The 24,776-nt window shown below is 39.8% G+C and overlaps 1 protein-coding gene across 2 annotated transcripts in view; it reads left to right on the top strand.

The window, feature by feature from the left end:
• LOC130922851 (oocyte zinc finger protein XlCOF20-like) overlaps positions 1 to 24,382 on the top strand; it is a 39,377-nt gene extending 14,995 nt beyond the window's left edge. Inside the window, exons 3-4 of one of the 2 annotated variants that reach the window (XM_057848039.1) lie at positions 5,445 to 5,579; positions 17,835 to 24,380. In XM_057848039.1, coding sequence (XP_057704022.1) covers positions 5,445 to 5,579; positions 17,835 to 18,658 — 959 coding nt within the window. In that variant the 3' untranslated portion in view covers positions 18,659 to 24,380. Of the gene's footprint in view, positions 1 to 5,444; positions 5,580 to 17,834 lie in introns of both variants that reach the window. The other variant, XM_057848040.1, reaches the window with a different exon arrangement.
• Positions 24,383 to 24,776: the final 394 nt, after the last annotated feature.

A 24,776-nucleotide genomic window follows, 5' to 3' on the forward strand; every position in this document is an offset into this window, starting at 1 on the left:
TTGCAGCTTGAACAGTACACTTCAAAAAGACAACTTATTGTTAATGGCTGCTGTGACATAATTATTAAATACAAGTGTTTACATTATGGTTTCAGGGTCCCCCCCAGTGCATTTTTTAATAAATGCACGCACAAATGAACCCCCAAACAAACAGAGAGAGACACACACATTAAAGCTATATTGATCTTCTTCAAATGAAACGCTTAAGATTTTATGATAGCAATAATGACACAGAAATAAGCACATACAGAAAAATAGCTGGGGCCATTTCTCGGTCATTATAAGTTTCGCCGTTGGATTGTACTTTATGCTGAATGATTTACCATCACAAAAGCTATCAGAGGAATCACACACAGACAGATACAAAATAACGCCACATAGTAATTGCTAGATGCAGTCCGTGCCCAATCCACTCATTAAGTTCAGCCGTTTCGACAAGGTTAGAGCCGCGATCCGACTCCATCACGTTCATTTGTAGCGTTAGCCGCTAGCTAGCGTTAGCCTGGCTACCAGTAGAAAGCACTGAAAGCACCATCTCCGGAAATCGTGAGAACAAGGGAGGACAGCGGGTGAAAGCCCGTCTGGATGCCACCAAGAGTCTACTAAATGTCGGTTGAAAGTTTGGTGAACCTCCCTTAAGCCACACTCCATCACGTTTTGCTTGTAGCGTTAGCTGCTAGCGTTAGCTTACCGGGCTTTTGTTTGATTGGCTTCTTGATGATCACGTGACTCCCTACGTAAGCCCATTGACTGCTTTCTTAAAGGAGAATGAACATAGACGAACAACACAGAATCAAAGCGGGATGAAAAGACTATATTTTCTTGTTTTATTAATTTACCGAATTTACCGACATGGTCAAAATTACGTCGGTCATCGTTAAGAATTTCGGTGACTGTAAATTTTCGGTTTACCGCCCTGCCCTATTTTAACGTGATTAATTTAAAAAAATTAATTACCGCGCGTTAACGCGTTAATTTTGACAGCCCTAATATATATATATATATATATATATTATATATATATATATATATATATAAAATGATATGAATAAAAAACATTGTTATACATTCTTATACAGCAAGTGCAGGGAAATATACATGGACTCACTCCATTCTGAGGAAAAAAATATGGAATCATGAGAAACACAAACAAATAACAATCAAAACACATCTCTGGTATTTAGTAGCACCACCTCTGGCTTTTATGACAGCTTGCAGTCTCTGAAGACTTGATGAGTATTCTTAATTAATTTGGTGCCAACTCTCTTTGATTGCAGTTGCCAGATCATCCATGCAGGTCGGAGCCTTGCTGTGGGCCATTTTTTTTCAATTTCCACCACAGGTTATCAATAGGGTTGGGATCTGGGATATTTGCAGGCCATGACATTGACCGGATGAGTCTTTTTCCAAGGAATGCTTGAACAGTTTTAGCTCTGTGACATGATGCATTGTCATCTTGGAAAATGACAAACATATTTTCAATTGCAGGGATAAGAAAGCTGTCTAAAATTTCAATGCAAATTTATGCATTTGTTGAAGATTTAACCACAGCCATCTCCCCAGTGCCTTTGCCTAACATGCAGCCCCATATCATCAAGGACTGAGGGAATTTTGATGTCTTTTTCAGGCAATCATCTTTGTAAATCTCACTGGAACGGCACCAAACAAAAGTTCCAGCATTATCACCTTGTCCAAAGTCAAGAATCTGCATTGGACAAGGTGATGATGCTGGAACTTTTGTTTGGTGCTGTTCCAGTGAGACCTTAAATGGCCCAAAATGACCTAATTGCCTGGCATTGACCGCCACTGACAGCTATAGACGTTCAATCCGTTTGAAGTGGGAGGGATGGCAGCGAATGAACATTCGTTCATTCGCTGCCACCCTCCCACTTCAAATGGATTGGACGTCTACTAGTGATAAACTCATTCCAATTCACACTACAAGTTTTTATGTTAATTAGTTGTTTGTAGAATATCCTAGAATGATTTCCTGACCAATGTATCGATAATCGTTGTGTCGCCATATCGTCAGATCATCGTTATCGTGAGCTTTGTATCGCAAGTCATATCGTATCGTGAGGTACCAAGAGGTTCCCACTCCTAGTGCATAGTGTCTTGTTTTGAGCTTTTTGTTGACAAAGGTATCTAACACACGACGCGTTGACAACTTTGTTTCTTTATTAACACATGGAGCTAACAGCACGAGCACAGCTTGGGGCTCTCGGCAAAGTCGGCAGGCTTTGCCTCTCTATCTCACTCCCGCGTCACGTGACCAAAACAACAGTAACGTTGCGTGCACTTCACGGTGCCTCGGAAAACATATCAGAATATTACACATAGTTACGGACATTATAGTATAAAATAAAATGAGAATATGCGTAAATTAGTTTACAGAACAAATCCCAATAATTGCATGTTGTTTATAAAAATTTAACGTCATATGAAAGAGTCGATGATTTGTTGATGCGCTGAAAAGCTGGACCAACAAATCATGGCCCTGACATAAGCAACACAGACTCACTCCCCCTTTTTCAATCCAAACTCACCTGTTCAGACTCGCATATCTTTAATAATCCCTGATTTGATTGATTTAATTATTTTACTGTTTTTAGTCTTGAATTTGTCAAATTGTTTTTTAAAATGATTGTACAGCGACCTTGAGTGCCAGAAAGGCGGGCTCAAATAAAATGTGTTATTATTATTGTTATTAGAAGAAAAAAAATAAAAACCTTTTGAAATTTGCGGCATCTGGGGAGCAAGCAGCCAGGATCAAATGCTATTTCAACTAGAGATGTCCCGATCCGATATTTGGATCGAATCGGACGCCGATATGGGCAAAAAAATGCGTATCGGTATCGGATCGGAACACGGGAAAAATTCTGATCCAGACTTTTAAAGTCCGGTCCGGGTTTTCCAGCGCACCGATTTACATAATCCATTCCAGTTTTTGCTTCGGTTTCCCTAAAATCCGGTCCGCATTTTACAACACACCTTCAACACACTACATTTACATTACCGTCTCCCAATTTACCGAGAGACTTTATCGGTAAAAATGCCAGCTGTGTGGGATCATTTCACCTTAAAGGACGACAAAGACGAAGAGGCAGAGAGCAACTTATGCCACAATAAAGTCAAGCGTAGTGGTAAAGCTGTAAGAAGTTTGAATGCAACCAACCTAATCAAGCATTTAGCGAAATACCACCACAAACAATATGAGGAGTATGTCAAGAAAACCGAAGACAAAAAGAAAGGTCCTACGCAACCAACACTGGCAGAAACTTTTGCTATGCGTGACAAACTGGCACTCGACAGTCCCAAAGCCCAGGGAATAACAAGAGTCGTTGCCGAAGAATTCATTCTGGGTGACGAGCCATTATCTCACGTGAGTAAAGACGCACCATCCAACGCGCGATTCGGCCGCTGAAGATTCGAGAACGATTCACAAACATCCAAATTCCCAATGATTGAAATATGTCAAGTAAAGCGGAACTAATGCACAGCGCGGTCTTCGGGACGCAATGCGGTGAGAAACTGACCGCATTGCGTCCCGAAAGTAAACATAACTTGTCTTAGACCCGGGTAATGCCAATGCTCAACTCACGGCTTTAGCTCAACTCATGCCGCTGGATAAAAAACACAAGAATACCTGACTTCTGCTGACAGCCGCAACAAACTATGTCAACGTCGTTTTACTGGCGATAATAGATATCATATGTATATAGAACCAGATGCTACACGACAGACACGACTGCGTGAGCAACATTGAAGTATTGAAAACCAGATGCGTTAGTAAACAGCCGCCATCTTAAAGTGCATGTGACACGAAAAAGCATGTTTATTTCATAATACACGCGGTATTTTATGCTCCTGAATGATATGGACCACTTGGATGTGTGTGGAAGCGATCGCTATATTTATTTAGTTTTTTGAATCCCGCGTCATGAAAATGAGTGACTTCTTGCTTCGGTCTTGCATTGAGGATGAGGGCGCTGTGACGTGTACGGTAGAAGACGTCCTCTTCACTGTACAGCGTACTGTTGTGTATGAGGACGAAGGATTCAGCTGATTTTGCGGATTAATACGTTTATTTTTCGCATCACGCCAGCCAAACGGCTGAAGAAAAATCATTCTGTATGAGGGAGAGGCGTATGCGCCTTTTTGGAGTTTCAAAAGGTTCCCATTCACCGTGGATATTTACCCTAGATGCAAAATGACAGACTCAAAGGCGTTAGCAACAGCCGCCATCTTAAAGCAGAAGACTTCCCTAGTAGGCTGTTGTGAACCTTCCAAGCGAAACTAATTAACTTTTTATCTAAATTACTCCTTAATCGGCAAAATCTTGACTTAAATCTATCTTCAAAACAGTTTTAAAACTTTCACATGTCAAAAGTAGACAGAAGGGAAATTATGGAATAACGGGAGCAATTTTAACAGTTGATTCACAAAATTAAATGAATTGAATGTAGTTTAAAGCTGCTGATACAGAATGGGGACTTGAGTATTTTATTTGCTGTTTTAAAATGTTAACTTGATACTGAAGTAGTCGTTTATTTAAACCTGAGAGGCTTTTTATACAATTTTTGTAACTAATGCACGAAACATTAAAAGCATCTGATAGCTTGGGGGATTTGTGGGATTTTCCACTGAGGTTGTTGGTGTGTTTTGCTTTTTTAAGACAGTTTACAATATTGTTTGCACGTTTTACTGACTATGCCATTTCTGTTTGTTATTTATAATGTTTTGTGTTTGTCACTGAATAAACAGGTCAGTTTCTTGTTATTCAAACTCACCTAATTCAGCTGGCTAGTTGTTATCAAGGGTACTAAAACCTTTTTCAAGATGAGTCTGACAACTAAGTGAGGAGGCAAAATAACTTTAAACTTTAACACATGCTCAGATAGGTCGGTATCGGGATCGGCCAGTATCGGATCGGAAGTGCAAAACAATATCGGTATCAGATCGGAAGTGCAAAAACCTGGATCGGGACATCCCTAATTTCAACGTGCCAAAAAAGACAATTGCATTTACTGTCTTTTTTTTTCAGAAAGAAAGAAGATGGTTCAGAATGAGTCAGAAAAGCACAAAGAAAAGAAAGAAAAAAAGAAAACGTCCCACAGCATGGCAAGCGGACATTTGCGTTATTTTCAGCACCATTTTCTGCGTATGTTCCAGGACCTGTGCCCGTGTCGTCATCCCTGCGCTGTCATATGTACTTTGCGTTCCGGCACCCTATGATTTACAAACTAAGCACCGTCTGTAACGGTAAATTTTTCATTGTCAATGCACGATGACTACCTGCCAATAGGCGAATCGTTGTCATGGGAATGACAGCCCAGAATGCATCTTATACGTGCAGGCTCTATCTCAGCCAGTCTAACCTCACGGCCGACTAGCTGAACAGACAGTCCATAAAATATGACTTTTTGACTTTTTCCGTCTTGCAGGTTTCAGCAAATATCTTGGCCCTGAGCGGCGGGTGCCAGAATTTCCTGGTGTTGAAGAGGATGTTGAGCCCCCCCATGTCAAAAAGGAGGATCCAGAGCCCTGTCAACATGAGGAAGGGAGCAAAAGGGGAACTGGTGAGCCCTTGAAGAGTGAAGATGATCTGAGCGAAAGCCGCAGCAGCTCAACAGAAGCAGACATTTTATTTAGAAATGGCGCCACGTCACACTGGTCTTACAACGATGACGGTCATGAGAAATTTCACGGTGACGACAAACCCTGCAAATGCTCTCTGTGCGGGAAAACCTTTGCTAAGAGCTATAATTGTCGTGTGCATATGAGGTGCCACACTGGCGAAAAACCTTTTGTCTGCTCAGTTTGCGGTCAGAGATTTGGTCAAAAGTCCAACTTAAGGACGCACGCAAAAACCCACACTGGCGAAAAACCTTTTGCCTGCTCCGTTTGTGGTCAAAGATTCCGCTGCAAGCACCACCTAACATCACACACAAGAACCCACACTGATGAAAAACCTTTTGTGTGCACAGTTTGTGGTCGAAGTTACACGGAAAACCATAACCTACAAAACCACATAAAAACCCACACCGGAGAAAAACCTTTTGCCTGCTCAATTTGTGGTCGAGGTTTCATTGCCAAGCTAAACTTAAAAAGACACATGGCAATAACCCACACCGGTGAAAAAACTTTTCCCTGCTCAGTGTGTGGCCAAAATTTCACCTGCAAGACCAACTTGATATTACACACAAGAACCCACACTGGTGAAAAACCCTTTGTTTGCTCAATTTGTGGTCGGCGTTTCGCTAAAAAGCGAACCTTGAAAATCCACCTAAGTACTCACATTGGAGAATAACGTTCACATGTATGGGGAGAAATTTGTCTCAAAAATATTCTCACAAATACATCCGCGATTCACACATATTTTTTGTAGATGCACAAATATATCCAAGATTTTCACATGTATTTTCGAGATCCACAAATATATTCGTGAGTTTCACATGTGTTTTTGTAATCCTCAAATATATCCGTGAGTTTTACGTGTGTTTTTTAATGTTGTGCGTGCACTCATCATGAATTATTGTTTGCAAACATTCGAATTGTATTTGTGAATCGGCGGCCGCGTGGATTTATTTTTGAGACAAACATAACAGGAAACGGTCAAATTTTCACACACAAGCGCATTCGCGATTCACACGTGTTTTTCAAATTCACAAATACGTCCGCGATTCTCACAAAAACATTAGTCATTTTCATGTGTTTTTCAGATCCACAAATACATCCGCGTTTTCCACATGTAATTTTCAAATCCACAAATACTTCCGCAAATTTCACGTGTTTTTTTTAATGATGTGCGTGCAATTATCATGACTTGACATTTTTTAAGTATTCAGTTTTGCTTGTGAATCGTTGAAGCTGTGTTTTTTAACAGCGAACACGGAAACGAGCCTTAATCCATCTTTCAAAAAAAACAAAACAAAAAAAAAACAAAGATGAAGAATCAACAATACAAACCAAAAACAAAACAACACAAACATGGCAGGGGGCATAAACATTTCAAACATTACAAATCAGAGAGAAAAAAAATGAATAATGCTGTAATCAATTATTCACAAAGTTTTTCACAAATATTGTTTTTTCCGCTTTTAGATAATTTTTTTTTAAAAACAGATTTTTGTAGCACACTCTCATTATTAAAGTGAGTGATTTGATTTTTTTTAAAAACAGATTTATGTAGCAGACACTCTCGTTATGAAAGTGAGATAAAAAAAAAAAAACTTGCTAAATATAAATTTGTGGAGGTAGAATTTCAATAGCAAAATGAGAAGATTATTAATAAAAACACTCATTCTTGCGATTCTTATAGAAACAAAAAATGACATTTTCCCATTTGAGTTTGAAGTCCACATATAGGTTCCTGATGATGATCCTATTCGAATTTTTGTAATGTAGTTAACATAATTTACCCACACTTGAATTTAGTATTTTTGGAGGAGATAAGTTTGAAATTGCAGGCTTACATTTCTGCACAGCATAATGAATCCTGAAGGAATCGCATCATAAACAATAGCATATTGCTGAGGTCTAACTGGTAACTGAAAATAATAAAAAAAACTTCGCGTAAGACATCAGGTGCCCGTTGCAATTAAAAGGTTGTGACACAAAAATGATTTTCTTCTGCATCTAATTGTCCAAGAATAAAGATTTGTTTTTGTAAAGAATTCAATAAGCCATGACCCGGAAGACGATGCCTTGTTGAAGAAGAACTTTTTCCCGGGTCAAGGCTTATCGTAAAAGCAAACTCGTAGGAAAACAAATATTGAAGGATATAGATATAGAAGGAAAAACAAACGGCCAAAAGGTACACGGGCCGTCTTGATAGTTCTTGAAGTTTGGGAATCAGTCTATGCGCTTAATACTGCCACCTATCGGGTGGAAGCGGAGGTGTTTTGAGACACGTGAAAATTGTGGGCTTGTTGTGTGTGAGAAAATCTTGGTCAGACATCGAGTGACGTTTGTCTCAAAAATAAATGCGCGTGTTCGCTGTTAAAAAACACAGCTCCAACGATTCATAAGCAAAACTGAATACTTAAAAAATGTCAAGTCATGATAATTGCACGCACATCATTAAAAAAACACGTGAAATTTGCGGAAGTATTTGTGGATTTGAAAATTACATGTGGAAAACGCGGATGTATTTGTGGAACTGAAAAACACATGTGAAAATGACTAATGTATTTGTGAGAATCGCGGACGTATTTGTGAATTTGAAAAACACATGTGTGAATCGCGAATGCGCTTGTGTGTGAAAATTTGACCGTTTCTTGTTATGTTTGTCTCAAAAATAAATGCATGCGGCCGCCGATTCACAAATACAATTCGAATGTTTGCAAACAATAATTCATGATGAGTGCACACACAACATTAAAAAACACACGTAAAACTCACGGATATATTTGAGGATTACAAAAATACATGTGAAACTCACGAATATATTTGTGGATCTCGAAAATACATGTGAAAATCTTGGATATATTTGTGCATGTACAAAAAATATGTGTGAATCGCGGATGTGTTTGTGAGAATATTTTTGAGACAAATCTCTCCCCATACACATGCTGAGTTTGTGGGCAAAATTTCACCCACGCGAGAACCCACTCTGGTGAAAAACCTTTTGCCTGCTCAATTTGTGGTTGAGGTTTCACCGTAAAGCAAGACTTACAAAGCCACATACAGGTACATAGCCGTCAATGCCATCGACTTACACATGCGTCAATGGAATCCAAGTACATTGGCATCAATAGATTCGACATAAATGGCCATCAATGGCGTCTGCCTAAATCGGGATTTCTCTGATAGCTAGAGGTGTGCAAAATTTCCGATTCTTAGATTATTTGCGATTAGGCCGTGGAAGATTCGAGAACGATTCACAAACATCCAAATTCCGATTATTGAAATATGCCAAGTAAAGCGGAAGTACAACACACTCAGCGCGCTGCGCGGTCAATGAGGAGCGGAGGGAGAACTAGTAGCTAAACATCATGCTTCTCGTTACCCGGCCCCTCGGGTAATGCCAATGCTCAACTCACGGCTATAGCTCAACTCATGCCACGAGATAAAAAAACACAACAACATACCTGACTGCTGCCGAAAAGCTGCTACAAAGTACATCAACATAATGTTACGGTAGATATCATTTATATAGGACTAGATGCAATATAGATTCGGTAGCGTTATCAGCACACCTACAAAAAGCTAGATGCAGGCGTTAGTAAACGGCCGCCATCTTAAAGCAGTACACTTCCCTGCAAGGCTGTTGTAGCGAACCTTCCAGGCAAACCTAATTAACTTTTTATCTAAAATATTCCTAAATCGGTAAAATATTGACTTGAATCAATCTTTAAAATAGTTTTAAAACTTTCACATGTCGAAAGTAGACAAAAGGGAAATTATGGAATAACGGGAGCAATTTTAACAACTTTAACGGTTGATTCACAACATTAAATTAATTGAATGTAGTTTAAAGCTGCTGATACAGAATGGGGACTGGAGTTTTTTATTTACTGTTATTTTTGTATATATATTTGTTTACTGCTGTATGTTAACTTGATACTGAAATAGTAGTTTGGTTTAGCCTGAGAGTATTTTTGAACAATTTTGGAACTAATGTACGAAACATTTATTTAAAAAAATAAATAAATAAAATTAAAAATAAAAAAATAAAAAGGGGGGAGGGGGGTGCATAATAATCAATCAGTGATCAGTAATCGTTTTATAATCGAATCGGAGCCTCTTAATCGTAATCGAATCGTTAGGTGCCCAAATATTCCCAGCTCGACTGATAGCTTTTACGATGGTAAAGAATTCGGCATTCAGTATAATGCAACAGTGTAGGCCTGTCGCGATAAAAAAATTTTAATAGGCGATATAATGTCTCATAAATTAGTGCGATATGCGACATTATTGCCTGTTTTTTTTAACCAATTCAACCACGAATATAGTTACAATACATCCTATTAAATCACCTATTGAAATGCAATAAATTGTTATTCTTAAATAAAACACAAACTACATTAAAATATTTTTAAAAAACGCACAATGCATAATGAGTAATTTTAAAGCTAGTTAGGGTTTTAGGTTAGGTTAGGTTAGGGTTTGGCTTTTATTTTTAAATGTTCGCATCGCTTGCGAATTCTTTAATCCAGTGAGTTTTCATGTGTAATGTTTGACCATTTAACCGCGATTTTGCGTTATGGAGAAGACTGTCAATGTTTTATAGCAGACTAAAGTGGTTAGTAATTGTCTTTTTTCCATTAACCTTAATGTAGCAATGCTAACGTTTTACCATGTTTAATATAGAAGTGTTTCCTTATTTTGAATATCTGAACTTTGATTCTACGGCGTGTTGATGGCCTATAAACAACTGGGAATACAACAGGAGTCTTATATGTAATCAACACGCATATGTGGTGAGTGCACGTAGCACACACACGCCAGGGGTCGCGTTAACCGAATATTTTCCGTCGTTGACCGGTTTTTTAAAACGGTGACGGAAAAAACTGAAGTCCATCTGTCATTTTGACAGGTTGCAATTCACACCCCAGACCACAGGGTGGCGAGTGAGCATATTAATTAGCTCTTGTCTCTCTTGATGCATGACGTCGTTGGCCTTACTCGGAAAAATGTCAAGGCAACTGAGTGTCCGAAGTTTTTTCAAAAAGCCCCAAAACGACGACGATGTTGATAAAAGAGGTGAAAAAAGAGGGACCGATGCAGGACAGGAGGATGAAGGCAAGTACTGAGCGAGCAAGCCGCAGCAAGGAGGTCAGAAGGGAGTACAGAGTTCATTGGGAGCAGGGGTTCTCCTGGCTGAGAAGGGAGGATGGAAAAATGTTTTGCGACATATGTAAACCAGGAGGAAGGTGTGAGACTGTGTTCAGGCCACAGCAGGTGAACTGTTAATTTCATTGTTCCATTTGTAGCCTACCTACTGGGGCCACAGTCAGCTGTTTTTGTCACTGCGGAGAAAAAGATACATATTCATCTGCTTGATGTGTGATGGCACGGTGTGGATTCTCTGTTAATCTTGTTCAGACAGAATATTGATTAAAAATGAATGAAAACTAAATACTATTGAATTTGTCATTGTTGTCATTTTAAAAATTTAAGTGACGGATAAAAATAGATTATGACCGGATTTTTATGACCCTGTCAGTCAAGACAACGAAAAAGTTTAGCGCAACCTCTGACACACGCGGCGATAAATCGCAGCCGGGAAAATTACCGCCCTCATTTTATTTACCGTGCGATAATTTGACTTATTGCATATCGCGACAGGTTTACAACAGTGTAGACTATAATATGACCGTTTAATGGCCACAGGTATTTTTCTCTATGTGCTTTATTATGTGTCATTACTGCCATCATAAAATCTTAAATGTTTCATTGGCATAAGAGCAGTATAGCTTAAAGTGTGTGTGGGGCGGGTGCATATGTGCGTGAATGTATTTTTTATTTTTTAAAGGCAAGAAAAGGCAATTTTATTTATATAGCAGAATTCAACAGAAGGCAATTTGCTTTACATCACATGAAGATCATCAATAGAACGTAAAAACAAAGACAATCGAAATAGGAAATAAAATTATACATAAAAATAGCATTTAATCACGAATAGAATAAAAATAAAAATAAATACTACTACTACGTATAATAATCGAAATCAACAATGGAGATAAGCACAAGAGGAATAGAAATCAAATAGACTGAAATATATGGACAGTTTTGGATATGCAGTGATAAACAAAAGCGTTTTTAGCCCTGATTTAAAGGAGCTAACAGTCTGAGCATACTTCAGACCTTCAGGTAACTTGTTCCAGAGGTGAGGAGCATGATAACTAAATGCTGCCTCACCCTGCTTGGTTCTTGTTCTTGGAACATGCAGGAGACCGGTTCCAGACGACCTTAGGGGTCTAGATGATTCATAGGAATCTAACAAATCAAGCATGTATTTTGGTCCAAGGATATTAAGTGTTTTGTAGATGAGCAGTAGTATTTTATAGTCTATCCTTTGACTCACTGGAAGCCAGTGTAGCGATTTCAAAACCGGTGTAATGCGGTCCAGTTTCCTTGTATTTGTGAGGACTCTGGCTGCAGCATTCTGTACTAGCTGCAGCTTCCTGACTGATTTTTTATCAAGACGTGTAAATATACCATTGCAATACTCCAATCTGCTGAAAATGAGTGCATGCATAAGTTTTTCCATGTCTTGTTGAGTCAGAAGCCCCTTAATTCTGGCTATATTTTTTAGGTGGTAATAAGCAGATTTGAGTGACGGACTTCAGATGGCTATCAAATTTTAGGACTTAGTCAATAATTACGCCAAGATTTCTGACATGATTTGTAGCTGTGAGTGACATTGTGCTAAGGTGCCTGCTTATCTTTGACCTCTCCTTTTTTGGCCCAAAAATGATCACTTCTGTCTTCTCCACATTTAACTGGAGAAAATTCTGGCACATCCATTCATTGATATGATGAATGCATTTACTCAGGGAGACTAAGGGACTATAATCATGTGGGGACACAGAAATGTAGAGTTGTGTGTCATCTGCTTAGGTGTGATAGGAGATGTCATACTGTTCCATAGTCTGAGGTAGGGGAAGCATATAGATGTTAAATAAGAGTGGTCCAAGAATTGACCCTTGAGGGACTCCAGACGTGAACTTGGTTCGTTCTGACTGATGGTTTCTGATTGACACAAATCCCTATCATGTAAATAGGATGTGAACCACTGAAGAACAATGTCAGTAAGCCCTACCCACTGTTCCAATCTGCTGAGTAGTATGTTGTGATCAACCGTGTCGAATGCGGCGCTGAGATCCAAAAAAATGCTCTGGGGAAAAAAAACCTGAAAGCTTGAAGTAAACACTTGTGTTGAGTAATTATGTCACAACAGTCATTAACAATAACTTGTCTGTTTGAAGTGTACTGTTCATGCTGTAAGTCATTTGCGTTACAACGACATGTTTGCGCAGAGGTCATATTGATTTTTATTATGTTGTACATTGTTCAAGTCATACAAGCTGTTATAAATGTTCATACTTGAATGCGTATCCTTTATGTCTTGTAAGATATTTTTATCAGGGCTGTCAAATTATCGCGTTAATGGGCGATAATTATTTTTTTTCAAATGAATCAAGTTAAAATGTTTGACGCAATTAACGCATGCACGGAATGACCTGTTCATGCGTTGCCTCAAACAGTTTACAATGAGACCATTTTACCACATTGAGGGCGAAAAGGCAGAGAAATGTCAGTGGACACAGGCGTTCATTGAACCGTGCCTTTTTTGGCTTAAGCTTGGCAGCCACTACTAACAGTCTTGGTTGCCCAACTTCCCATCATGCATTTGGGTGGAGCAAGAGACAATCTTTTACTTAACGCCTAATTGAACACAAGGCAGGACATACTGTATACCATTTGCAGCCACTACTGACAGTCATGGTGGCCCAACTTCCCATCATGCATTTGGGCAGAGCAGGAGACATTCTTTTACTTAACGCCTAATTGAACACAACGCAGGACATACTGTATACCATTTGCAGCCACCATTGACAGTCATTGTTGCCCAACTTCCCATCATGCATTTGGGCAGAGCAGGAGACATTCTTTTTCGTAACACGCCTAATTCAACACAAAGCAGAACATACTGTATATCATTTGCAGCCAACTATGACAGTCGTGTTTGCCCAACTTCCCATCATGCATTTGGTCGGAGCAGGAGAAGTTCTTTTTTTATTATAAAATTACTATAACTTGTACTCAAATTTATTTTTTAAGAACTACAAGTCTTTCTATCCGTGGATCCCTTTAACAGAAAGAATGTTAATAATGTTAATGCCCTCTTGTGGAATTATTATTATAATAAACAAATACTGTACTTATGTACAGTTTATTGAATGTTTATGTCCGTCTTGTGTCTCATCTTTCCATTCCAACAATAATTTACAGAAAAATATGGCATATTTTAGCGATGGGTTGAATTGCGATTAATTAAGATGAATTTTTAAGCTGTGATTAACTCGATTAAAAATTTTAATCGTTTGACAGCCCTAATTTTTATGTACTTCTGCTCATTCTGCTCTCACTGCTTGAAGTATACAGACGCACACTCTGAGCTCCTGAAGGGCACGCTCCTATCTTGACAGATAAGCGCTCAGGGCCGGGACCAGCCTGAAAAATACGACTCCAGTATGACTCGGAAAACTTGAGGATCTGGATGAAGTCAAATCCTCCATCCAGAAAATAGTGGCCTCTCTGGCCCCTCTGACCAACCTGGAGGCTTCTCTGACTAACCTGATTCAAAGCCAGAATCGGGAAGTCATGAAAGAATTACAGCTGATGCGCGCGGAAAACGAGAAGCTCAAGCAAGTGGTTGAGGAGAAGGAGGCTGGAAATTCTGGCTGATGATCTCGACCAAGGAAGATGCGCAAATGATCTCATCATCTCTGGATTACAACTGACGCCCAGATCATATGCCGAGGCCGCTGGCCCACCTGTGGCTCAACAGGCAATTGACATGCTGCAAGAATTTGGAATAAAGGTCGACCCGCAGGACATCCGTCACTGCTTTCTGCTCGCAACTGGGGGGAGAAGACCGGCGACGGTGGTCGTGAAATTGGCAGACCATAAGAGCAAGGTTTCCCTGCTTGACCAGCGCCACCGCCTGAAAGGAACGAAGATTTTTCTGAATGACAACTTGACTCGCCGAAATGGCCACATAGCTAGAAAAGCACGTCAGCTCAAAAAAGAGGGGAAAATTGCCAGCACCTGGGTTTCTGATTGCAAAATCCTTGTCAAGTCGCAAGACATGAAGATAAGAGTAATGATAAGCCTGGAAGAGCTGACCTCGTTAGAAAATTTATGATGACACCTGTTACTACCTTTTGGATGATCAGATTGATGAGTACCATGATGACCCAACTGATAATCTTGATCCTGACAACTTTTACAATAACATGTCGAACAACTGTAAGTACTACACAGCAGAGCAGTACTACAATTCCATTGTGGACGGTAAGCTGAAACAAATCCACTTCTACGCCAGGAGTCTATAAAAATTTTTTTTGAAAGCATTGACGAATATCTACAGAGCTTCAATAACAAGTTTGAAAACAAAGGAACTGACTTTAATTTGCACGGATACAACATTGCTGTGATATCACCGACCATCTGCCTATCTTCACAACTACACTCCACGCAACCACTGCGTAAATCCGACAAAGACAGTGTACAAAAGAATCAGAACTGATCAAAACATTGAAAACATGAAAAAAAGATCTCTAAACTTACAGTGCCTTGCAAAAGTATTCGGCCCCCTTGAATCTTGCAACCTTTCGCCACATTTCAGGCTTCAAACATAAAGATATGAAATTTAATTTTTTTGTCAAGAATCAACAACAAGTGGGACACAATCGTGAAGTGGAACAACATTTATTGGATAATTTAAACTTTTTTAACAAATAAAAAACTGAAAAGTGGGGCGTGCAATATTATTCGGCCCCTTTACTTTCAGTGCAGCAAACTCACTCCAGAAGTTCAGTGAGGATCTCCGAATGATCCAATGTTGTCCTAAATGACCGATGATGATAAATAGAATCCACCTGTGTGTAATCAAGTCTCCGTATAAATGCACCTGCTCTGTGATAGTCTCAGGGTTCTGTTTAAAGTGCAGAGAGCATTATGAAAACCAAGGAACAAACCAGGCAGGTCCGAGATACTGTTGTGGAGAAGTTTAAAGCCGGATTTGGATACAAAAAGATTTCCCAAGCTTTAAACATCTCAAGGAGCACTGTGCAAGCCATCATATTGAAATGGAAGGAGCATCAGACCACTGCAAATCTACCAAGACCCGGCCGTCCTTCCAAACTTTCTTTTCAAACAAGGAGAAAACTGATCAGAGATGCAGCCAAGAGGCCCGTGATCACTCTGGATGAACTGCAGAGATCTACAGCTGAGGTGGGAGAGTCTGTCCAGTGGACAACAATCAGTCGTACACTGCACAAATCTGGCCTTTATGGAAGAGTGGCAAGAAGAAAGCCATTTCTCAAAGATATCCATAAAAAGTCTCGTTTAAAGTTTGCCACAAGCCACCTGGGAGACACACCAAACATGTGGAAGAAGGTGCTCTGGTCAGATGAAACCAAAATTGAACTTTTTGGCCACAATGCAAAACGATATGTTTGGCGTAAAAGCAACACAGCTCATCACCCTGAACACACCATCCCCACTGTCAAACATGGTTGTGGCAGCATCATGGTTTGGGCCTGCTTTTCTTCAGCAGGGACAGGGAAGATGGTTAAAATTGACGGGAAGATGGATGCAGCCAAATACAGGAACATTTTGGAAGAAAACCTGTTGGTATCTGCACAAGACCTGAGACTGGGACGGAGATTTATCTTCCAACAGGACAATGATCCAAAACATAAAGCCAAATCTACAATGGAATGGTTCAAAAATAAACGTATCCAGGTGTTAGAATGGCCAAGTCAAAGTCCAGACCTGAATCCAATCGAGAATCTGTGGAAAGAGTTGAAGACTGCTGTTCACAAACACTCTCCATCCAACCTCACTGAGCTCGAGCTGTTTTGCAAGGAAGAATGGGCAAGAATGTCAGTCTCTCGATGTGCAAAACTGATAGAAACATAGCCCAAGCGACTTGCAGCTGTAATTGGAGCAAAAGGTGGCGCTACAAAGTATTAACGCAAGGGGGCCGAATAATTTTGCACGCCCCACTTTTCAGTTTTTTATTTGTTAAAAAAGTTTAAATTATCCAATAAATTTTGTTCCACTTCACGATTGTGTCCCACTTGTTGTTGATTCTTGACAAAAAATTAAAATTTTATATCTTTATGTTTGAAGCCTGAAATGTGGCGAAAGGTTGCAAGGTTCAAGGGGGCCGAATACTTTTGCAAGGCACTGTAAGACTGGAATGATGTTTATAATGCAAACAATGTGAGTGCAGCTTATGGGTGCTTTACGATAAGACTGCCGGGTTAAGTTGACTCCCACGAGACAAAGAATGCAAAACAAACCTTGGATGACCAAGACGCTTATCAACGCTTGCAAAAAGAAAACAGCGCTGTATGAGTCTCCCAAGGACATGGCCTGCGAGGAGAAGATTTTGTATATTGTAGTTTGAACCGCTGAGTGAACGTAGGTTCTAAGAAATATAGAAATAAGCTAAACTCCCTACACCAACTTGGACATCAGCTGATACAATGAACCCACTCAAATTGACAATATGTGAAATTCCATGGCAATCAATGACTTTTGAATGATATGTGAAATAAAGAAAACGAAGAAAAAAAAACTGATAATAACTGGACTGTAACACAAAAATGCTTGACTGTGCGTCCCGGGCTGTTGGGGGACGGGTCTCGATAAGCATCTGCTTTTTCCCGTCTTTCCTTTGTTGTCGTCTTTCGGGCAAATTCCACACTCTGAAACTGTCGATAATTATGATGATGATGAAAATGACAATAAATTCATTCATACTTAAAGGGGAATGAACATAGCCGAACAACGCAGAGTCAAAGCGGGATGAAAAGACTTTATTTTTTCATTTCATTAAAATATCGAATTTACCACCATGAAATCAAAATGATGTCAGTCATCGTGAACCATCTCGCTAACGGTAAATTTTCGCTAAACCGCCCGGCTCTAGTTTCAATGCACGATGACTACCTGCCAATTGGCGCTTTGTTGTCATGGAAATGACAGCCCAGAATGTATCTAATACGTGCACGCTCTCTCAGCCAGTCTAACCTCGCGGCCTACTTGATGGATAGACGGTCCATAAAATGTCTTTTTGCATCTTGCAGGTTTCAGCAAATATCTTGGTCCTGAGCAACAGGACCCAGAATCTCCTGGTGTTGAAGAGGATGTTAAGCCCCCACAAATCAAAGAGAAGCCAGAGCCCTGTCAACAGGAGGAAGGTATCAACAGGTGGACTGTTGAGCCCTTGAAGAATGAAGATGATCTGAGCGAGAGCAGCAGCAGCAGCTCAACAGACGACAAACACTGTAAATGCTCTCAGTGTGGGAAAACCTTTGCTAAGAGCTATAATTGTCGTGTGCATATGAGGTGCCACACTGGTGAAAAACCTTATGTCTGCTCAGTATGCGGTCTAAGATTTAGTCACAAGTACAACTTAAAAACACACACAAGAACCCACACTGGAGAAAAACCTTTTGTCTGCTCGATTTGTGGTCGAGGTTACACTCAAAACCGAAACTTACAAATCCACATAAAAACACACACCGGAGAAAAGCGGAAAAAAATTGCCTGCTCAATTTGTGGTCAAAGTTACATTGATAAGCGAGACTTAAAAAAGCACATGAGAACCCACTCCGGAGAAAAATCTTTTCCCTGCTCAGTGGACGGCCAAATATTCAGTCACGAGAGTGCCTTAATCAAACACACAAGAACCCCCACTGGCGAAAAACGTTTCGCGTGCACAGTTTGTGGCAAAGGTTTTGTTTACAAAAGCCGCTTGACATCACACGCAAGGACCCACACTGGTGAAAAACCTTTTGCCTGCTCAATTTGTGGTCGGCGTTTCGCTGTAAGGAAAACCTTTCAAAATCACATGAAAACACACACTGGAGAAAAACCTTCTGCTTGCACAGATGCGGCTAAAGATTGAGTCACCTTAACCCTTTAGACCCCGAGCCTTTTTTGTGTGAAATTGGAGGTTGATTTTTCCATGTATAGTTACAAACTAAATTAACAGTTCAAACATGCCTTATTGTACATATTTTTATTAATGAATCACCAAAAGATGATGTCACAAACTTTTCTCCAATATATTTACATTTTTGAGAGTGTCATAACTAGGGTTGTTCCGATCATGTTTTTTTGCTCCCGATCCGATCCCGATCGTTTTAGTTTGAGTATCTGCCGATCCCGATATATCCCGATCCGATTGCTTTATTTTTGCTCCCGATTCAATTCCAAGCATTCCCGATAATTTTTCCCGATCATATACATTTTGGCAATGCATTAAGAAAAAAAAGAATAAAACTCGGACAAATATATACATTCAACATACAGTACATAAGTACTGTATTTGTTTATTATGACAATAAATCCTCAAGATGGCATTTACATTATTAACATTCTTTCTGTGAGAGGGATCCACGGATAGAAAGACTTGTAATTCTTAAAGGATAAATGTGACTTTGTATATTGTGACTAAATATTGCCATCTAGTGTATTTGTTGAGCTTTCAGTAAATGATACTTTAGCCATTTAACTGTTCTGTCCAAATGCATGATGGGAAGTGCAACCATGACCGTGCGTAGTGGCACCAATTGATATATCTTCTCTGCGTTGGGAAGTAACATAGTGTTAAGGAAAAGATCAACCACTACCGGTCTTCCCCACATTGCTTCCCACAATATTTCTAATTGTTGAGAGAGGGATTTTAAGGCTTTAGCCAATAAAAAACAGGCTCCAAAGACTGCCAAAATTCTCTCTACTCATTTTACGCTGCCTGTTAGCTCTATATATAGGTAAACGGCGGATTGAACGCGACAATGCGTGAGTGGGTCGTGCAGCGCATGGGTTAATTGCATTAAATATTTTAACGTGATTAATCAAAAAAAATTTAATTACCGCCGTTTACGCGATAAATTTGATAGCCCTACTTTAAGCCAAAACTAAAGACTCTGGATGAATGTAAGACATTTTGTCTGTAACGTTAAATACAATTAGAAAACGATTTAATTTAAAAATTTAGATATATTAAAAAAAAGGCATGTCTGATATTTTTTTGCCAATTCCGATCCTTTGAAAATGACATGATCGGACCAGATCGATCGGGACATCTCTAGTCATAACCAGTGCATAGACTTCACTATCAGTTGACAGGGAACGGGGCGCGGGCTGCGGGCTTATTTTCAAAAACTCCTAATTCAAAATATTTTCAAAAACAAAGCTGCGAGCGGCCTAAAACCCAAAACAGGCACCTCCCTTAGACATACAGTGTATCACAAAAGTGAGTACACCCCTCGCATTTCTGCAGGTATTTATATCTTTTCATGGGACAAAATGACTCTTTCATACAATGAAAAGACGTCTGTGTGCAGCTTATATAATAATTTATTTTCCCCTCAAAATAACTCAAAATATAGCCATTAATATCTAAACCCCTGGCAACAAAAGTGAGTACACCCCTTAGAAACTACATCCCTAAATATCCAAATTGAGTACTGCTTGTCATTTTCCCTCCAAAATGTCATTTGACTCGTTAGTGTTACTAGGTCCAGGTGAGCATAGGTGTGCTTAGTGAAAGTTGTCAATATTAACATACAGCATGCAAACTGTCAATATTTTGTGTGGCCACCACTATTGTCCAGAACTACCTTTACTTTCCTGGGCATGGAGTTGACCAGAGCTTCACAGGTTGCCACTGGAATGCTCTTCCACGACGATGTTGCGGAGCTTCCGGATATTTGAGACTTTGCGCACCTCCACCTTCTGTTTGAGGATCCCCCAAAGATGTTCTATTGGGTTAAAGTCTGGAGACATGCTTGGCCAGTCCATCACCTTTACCCTTAGCCTCTTCAGTAAAGCAGTGGTCATCTTGGAAGTGTGTTTGGGGTCATTGTCATGCTGGAACACTGCCCTGCGAACCAGTTTCTGGGGGGAGGGGATCATACTCTGCTGCAGTATTTCACAGTACATGTTGGAGTTCATGTTTCCCTCAATGGACTGTAACTCTCCAACACCTGCAGCACTCATGCAGCCCAGACCATGACATTCCCACCACCATGCTTGACTGTAGGCATGACACACTTATCTTTGTACTCCTCATCTGATCGCCTCCACACATGCTTGAGACCATCGGTCGGAACCAAACAAATGAATCTTCGTCTCATCAGACCATAGGACACAGTTCCAGTAATCCATGTGCTTTGTTGACATGTCTTCAGCAAACTGCTTACGAGCTTTCTTGTGCACCGTCTTTAGAAGAGGCTTCCTCCCGGGGTGACAGCCATGCACACCAATTTGATGTAGAGTGCAGCCTTGGCCATCTTCATATAGCGCAACAATATGTCTTTTAAGGTCCTCAGAGAGTTGTTTGCCATGTGGTGCCATGTTGGAACTCTCAGTGACCACTGACCAGTATGACAGAGTGTGAGAGCTGCACTACTAATTTGAACACACCTGCTCCCTATGCACACCTGGACCTAGTAACACGAGTCACATGACATTTGGGAGGGAAAATGACAAGCAGTACTCAGTTTGGACATTTAGGGATGTAGTTTCTAAGGGTTGTACTCACTTATGTTGCCAGAGGTTTAGCTATTAATGGGTATATTTTAGGGCTGTCAAACGATTAAAATTTTTAATCGAGTTAACTACAGCTTAAAAATTAATTTATCGTAATTAATCGTAATTCAAACCATCTATAAAATATGCCATATTTTTCTGTAAATTATTGTTGGAATGGAAAGATAAGACACAAGATGAATATATATACATTCAACATACGGCACATAAGTACTGTATTTGTTTATCATAACAATAAATCAACAAGATGGCATTAACATTCTGTTAAAACGATCCATGGGTAGAAAGACTTGTAGTTCTTAAAAGATAAATGTTAGTACAAGTTATAGAAATTTTATATTAAAACCCCTCTTAATGTTTTCGTTTTAATAAAATTTGTAAAATTTTCAATCAAAAAATAAACTAGTAGCCCGCCATTGTTGATGTCAATAATTACACAATGCTCATGTGTGCTGAAGCCCATAAAATCAGTCGCACCCAAGCACCAGCAGAGGGCGCCAAAACACCAAAAAACGCAAGTAACAAATGGACATTGCATTGTGCTGTCATTTCAATCTGTTTGAGCGGGGCATGTGCGTTAATCGCGTCAAATATTTTAATGTGATTAATTTTTAAAAATTACCGCCCGTTAACGCGATAATTTTGACAGCCCTAGTATATTTTGATTTATTTTCAGGGGGGAAATTATTTATTATATAAGCTGCACACAGACTACTTTTATTGTGTCAAAGTTTCATTTTGTCAGTGTTTTCCCATGAAAAAATATACAATACTTAAATATCTGCAGAAATGCGAGGGGTGTACTCACTTTTGTGACACACTGTATATGAGTCTCCATCAGCAGCGGCATCAAAAAACTGAAAGTCGTTCCCAAATAAAACCCCAATGAATTATTTTGTATGTAAGTTTAACAAAACTTAAAATGGCTGTGAAATTCTCAGATTTTACACTAGATGCACAAAAATTACCAAATTCAGAGATCATCATCATCACGGCTTTTGCATTGGGGCTGGTTTCTGACCAGGTGAGCTAGGCCCTTCCAGTACTGGCGGTATTGTACCTGCAGATTTGCGTCCTTCAGGGTAACTTTGTGTCAAACCATCGGCTGCGGGGATTTCCTTGTGGTCGTCTCCAGTCAGCCAATTAATTCAACGATTAGTTGTATTGAGTTCATTTTGTCTATACTTATATAATGGTCCCTCACAGTTTAACTTGAAATTATTTTAGGCATCTTGTAGCAAGACCTTTGCAAAATTGGAATTACCATCAGAGATGTTTGCATTGTAATGGCCTACAAATTTCACACATGTTGAATCAAATCCATCAATAAAGGTATTATACATGGTAGCCTGTTGCAGTATTTATCCACATTGTCATATGACTCATAAGGCTTTTTTATAATAATAAATGACAACTTGTTTCAACCTATTGTCACCGCATTTTAAGTATCGCAAACCTCGTTTTAATGTATTAACATCTTATTTTAATGTATTGATCATCACGTTTTAAAGGGTATGTAGCGGCAAAGGGGGTGTGAGACATCAATAGAACCGTTATGTGCCAAGTTAACAAATATTGATAAAGTTAACAAAAAAATCAATCACATTAATGAGCAATTATCGAAAATAGATCAAAAATGACGAACATTCCCGAAAGTGTTCCGGAAACAGCCGAATGGGGCGGGGACGTCATGACAAGTGATTTGACAGTCGAGGCGTAGCCAGGTGCCATTGTTTTTTTTTAACGACGAGAGAGTAGCGTTGGGATTTGTTTGACGAACACATCACAAAAATGGTTCAAAACTGCTGTGCTATGTGGTGTACAAATAGTTATTTATCGGAATATAGTATCCGTGAGTTCCCGAACGCGATAAAAAACCTGGACTACGCAGACAATGGGTAAAGTTCGTCCGTGCAAAGAGGGCTAATTTTCTAGACACAGCCTCCGGCACGCTTTTCTGTGGTGCGCATTTTCCACCTGAAAGCTTCTCGAACTATGGACAAGTGAAATCGGATTTTGCTAAAAGATTGCTGCTCAAAGGAGATGCGGCGCCGACCATACACGCGCAGCTACCTAAATGTCCCGATATATCAAGAAAGAGGACGATGAGGGGCAAAGGAGGCTAAGGCTAGGCAAAGGAGGGGAGCAGCCAAGCTCGAAATGGCCAGAGTGAGTACTCTTTTATAATTTAAAAAAATGTCACACATTGGATACAGGACTGGACACATGTATAAATTATCGTTCGTAAAATATATAGAACAAATCCTCTGATCCCATTCATATTTGTGTCTGTTGGCAGAGCGAAAAGCTATGATAGCGCAATAAATGATCATTATTCTATGCATTCCTTTATTTTGCAGTCACGGTGTATCAGCTTCACAAAAAGAAATGCAAAACAAATCATTGGTGTTTCCCACACGATCTGCTGCCGATGTTTCATCAGTTGCCACGTTTACATGGAGCCAAATATTCCAATTACAATCGGAATATTTGTTCAAACCGAATAAATGTGTTCCATATAAACACCTCATTCGGAATGAACAGGCCCAAACCGAATGGAATTTCATTCCGATTCACAGGGGTGGAATATTCCTTTTCCCAAACCGATTCGAAGTAAAATTATATCATGTAAACAGGGAAGCGGAATGGTGTCTGGTTGCGTTCTTTCTGCGCATGCTCCGTACTGACGTGGTGACGTCACTTGCAACATGGCTTCCAAGCACACGCACAGCGCACTCACACAACTTTTTAAATGAACGGCGTATCATTCTGAAGTTTTGTTTCCACTCGAAAAGTTAAAACAGCAGCTGATCTGACGATCGATCTCCATGTTTTGCAACGTGACGCTTTGTTTTGATTAATCTGCGCATGTCAGACGGCAGTTGTCAAACGTCCTTTTGGAATAAAGGCAGTCACATGTAAACGCTGGATCGGAATAGATGAAGTGACATGTAAACAGCTGATGTGAAATTTCCATTCGGAATGATTTGAATCGGTATGAATAAAAATCAGCATGTAAACGTGGCTACTGTCATTGCTCCCCTCAATGACCGTTTCATTACGCTGCATTGGCGTTGGTTTGGGCTCAAATTGGTAACCAAAAACACCGATTAAAGCTTCGTAACTCTCCTTGTCACCATTAGATGAACATTCGTTACGTCGGATTCGTCGCTGAAACTAGAAACGAAATTGTCTGCCATCATCGCCGCCATTCAGTATTAAAGCACTGAGCCTTTTTCTTGTTGAAGAAACACCCCTCACTGTCAATTCTGAATTCTCTTTTATTGACAACGAGGGGTTTTTCTTCATGAGGGAACCTGGAATATGTGCAGGACGAACACAATGCATCAGCATAAACAGCTCAAAACAGCCCTAATTCTCCCCTCACTAGAAGGAATTATATTGATGCAGACAGGCGCTGCCCCCCTAGTGGCCGGTGGCACTCTCTTCACTTGTCGTGACGTCAC

Source organism: Corythoichthys intestinalis, chromosome 10 (assembly GCF_030265065.1).
Source record: "Corythoichthys intestinalis isolate RoL2023-P3 chromosome 10, ASM3026506v1, whole genome shotgun sequence".
In the NCBI taxonomy this organism is placed as follows: Eukaryota; Metazoa; Chordata; class Actinopteri; order Syngnathiformes; family Syngnathidae; genus Corythoichthys; species Corythoichthys intestinalis.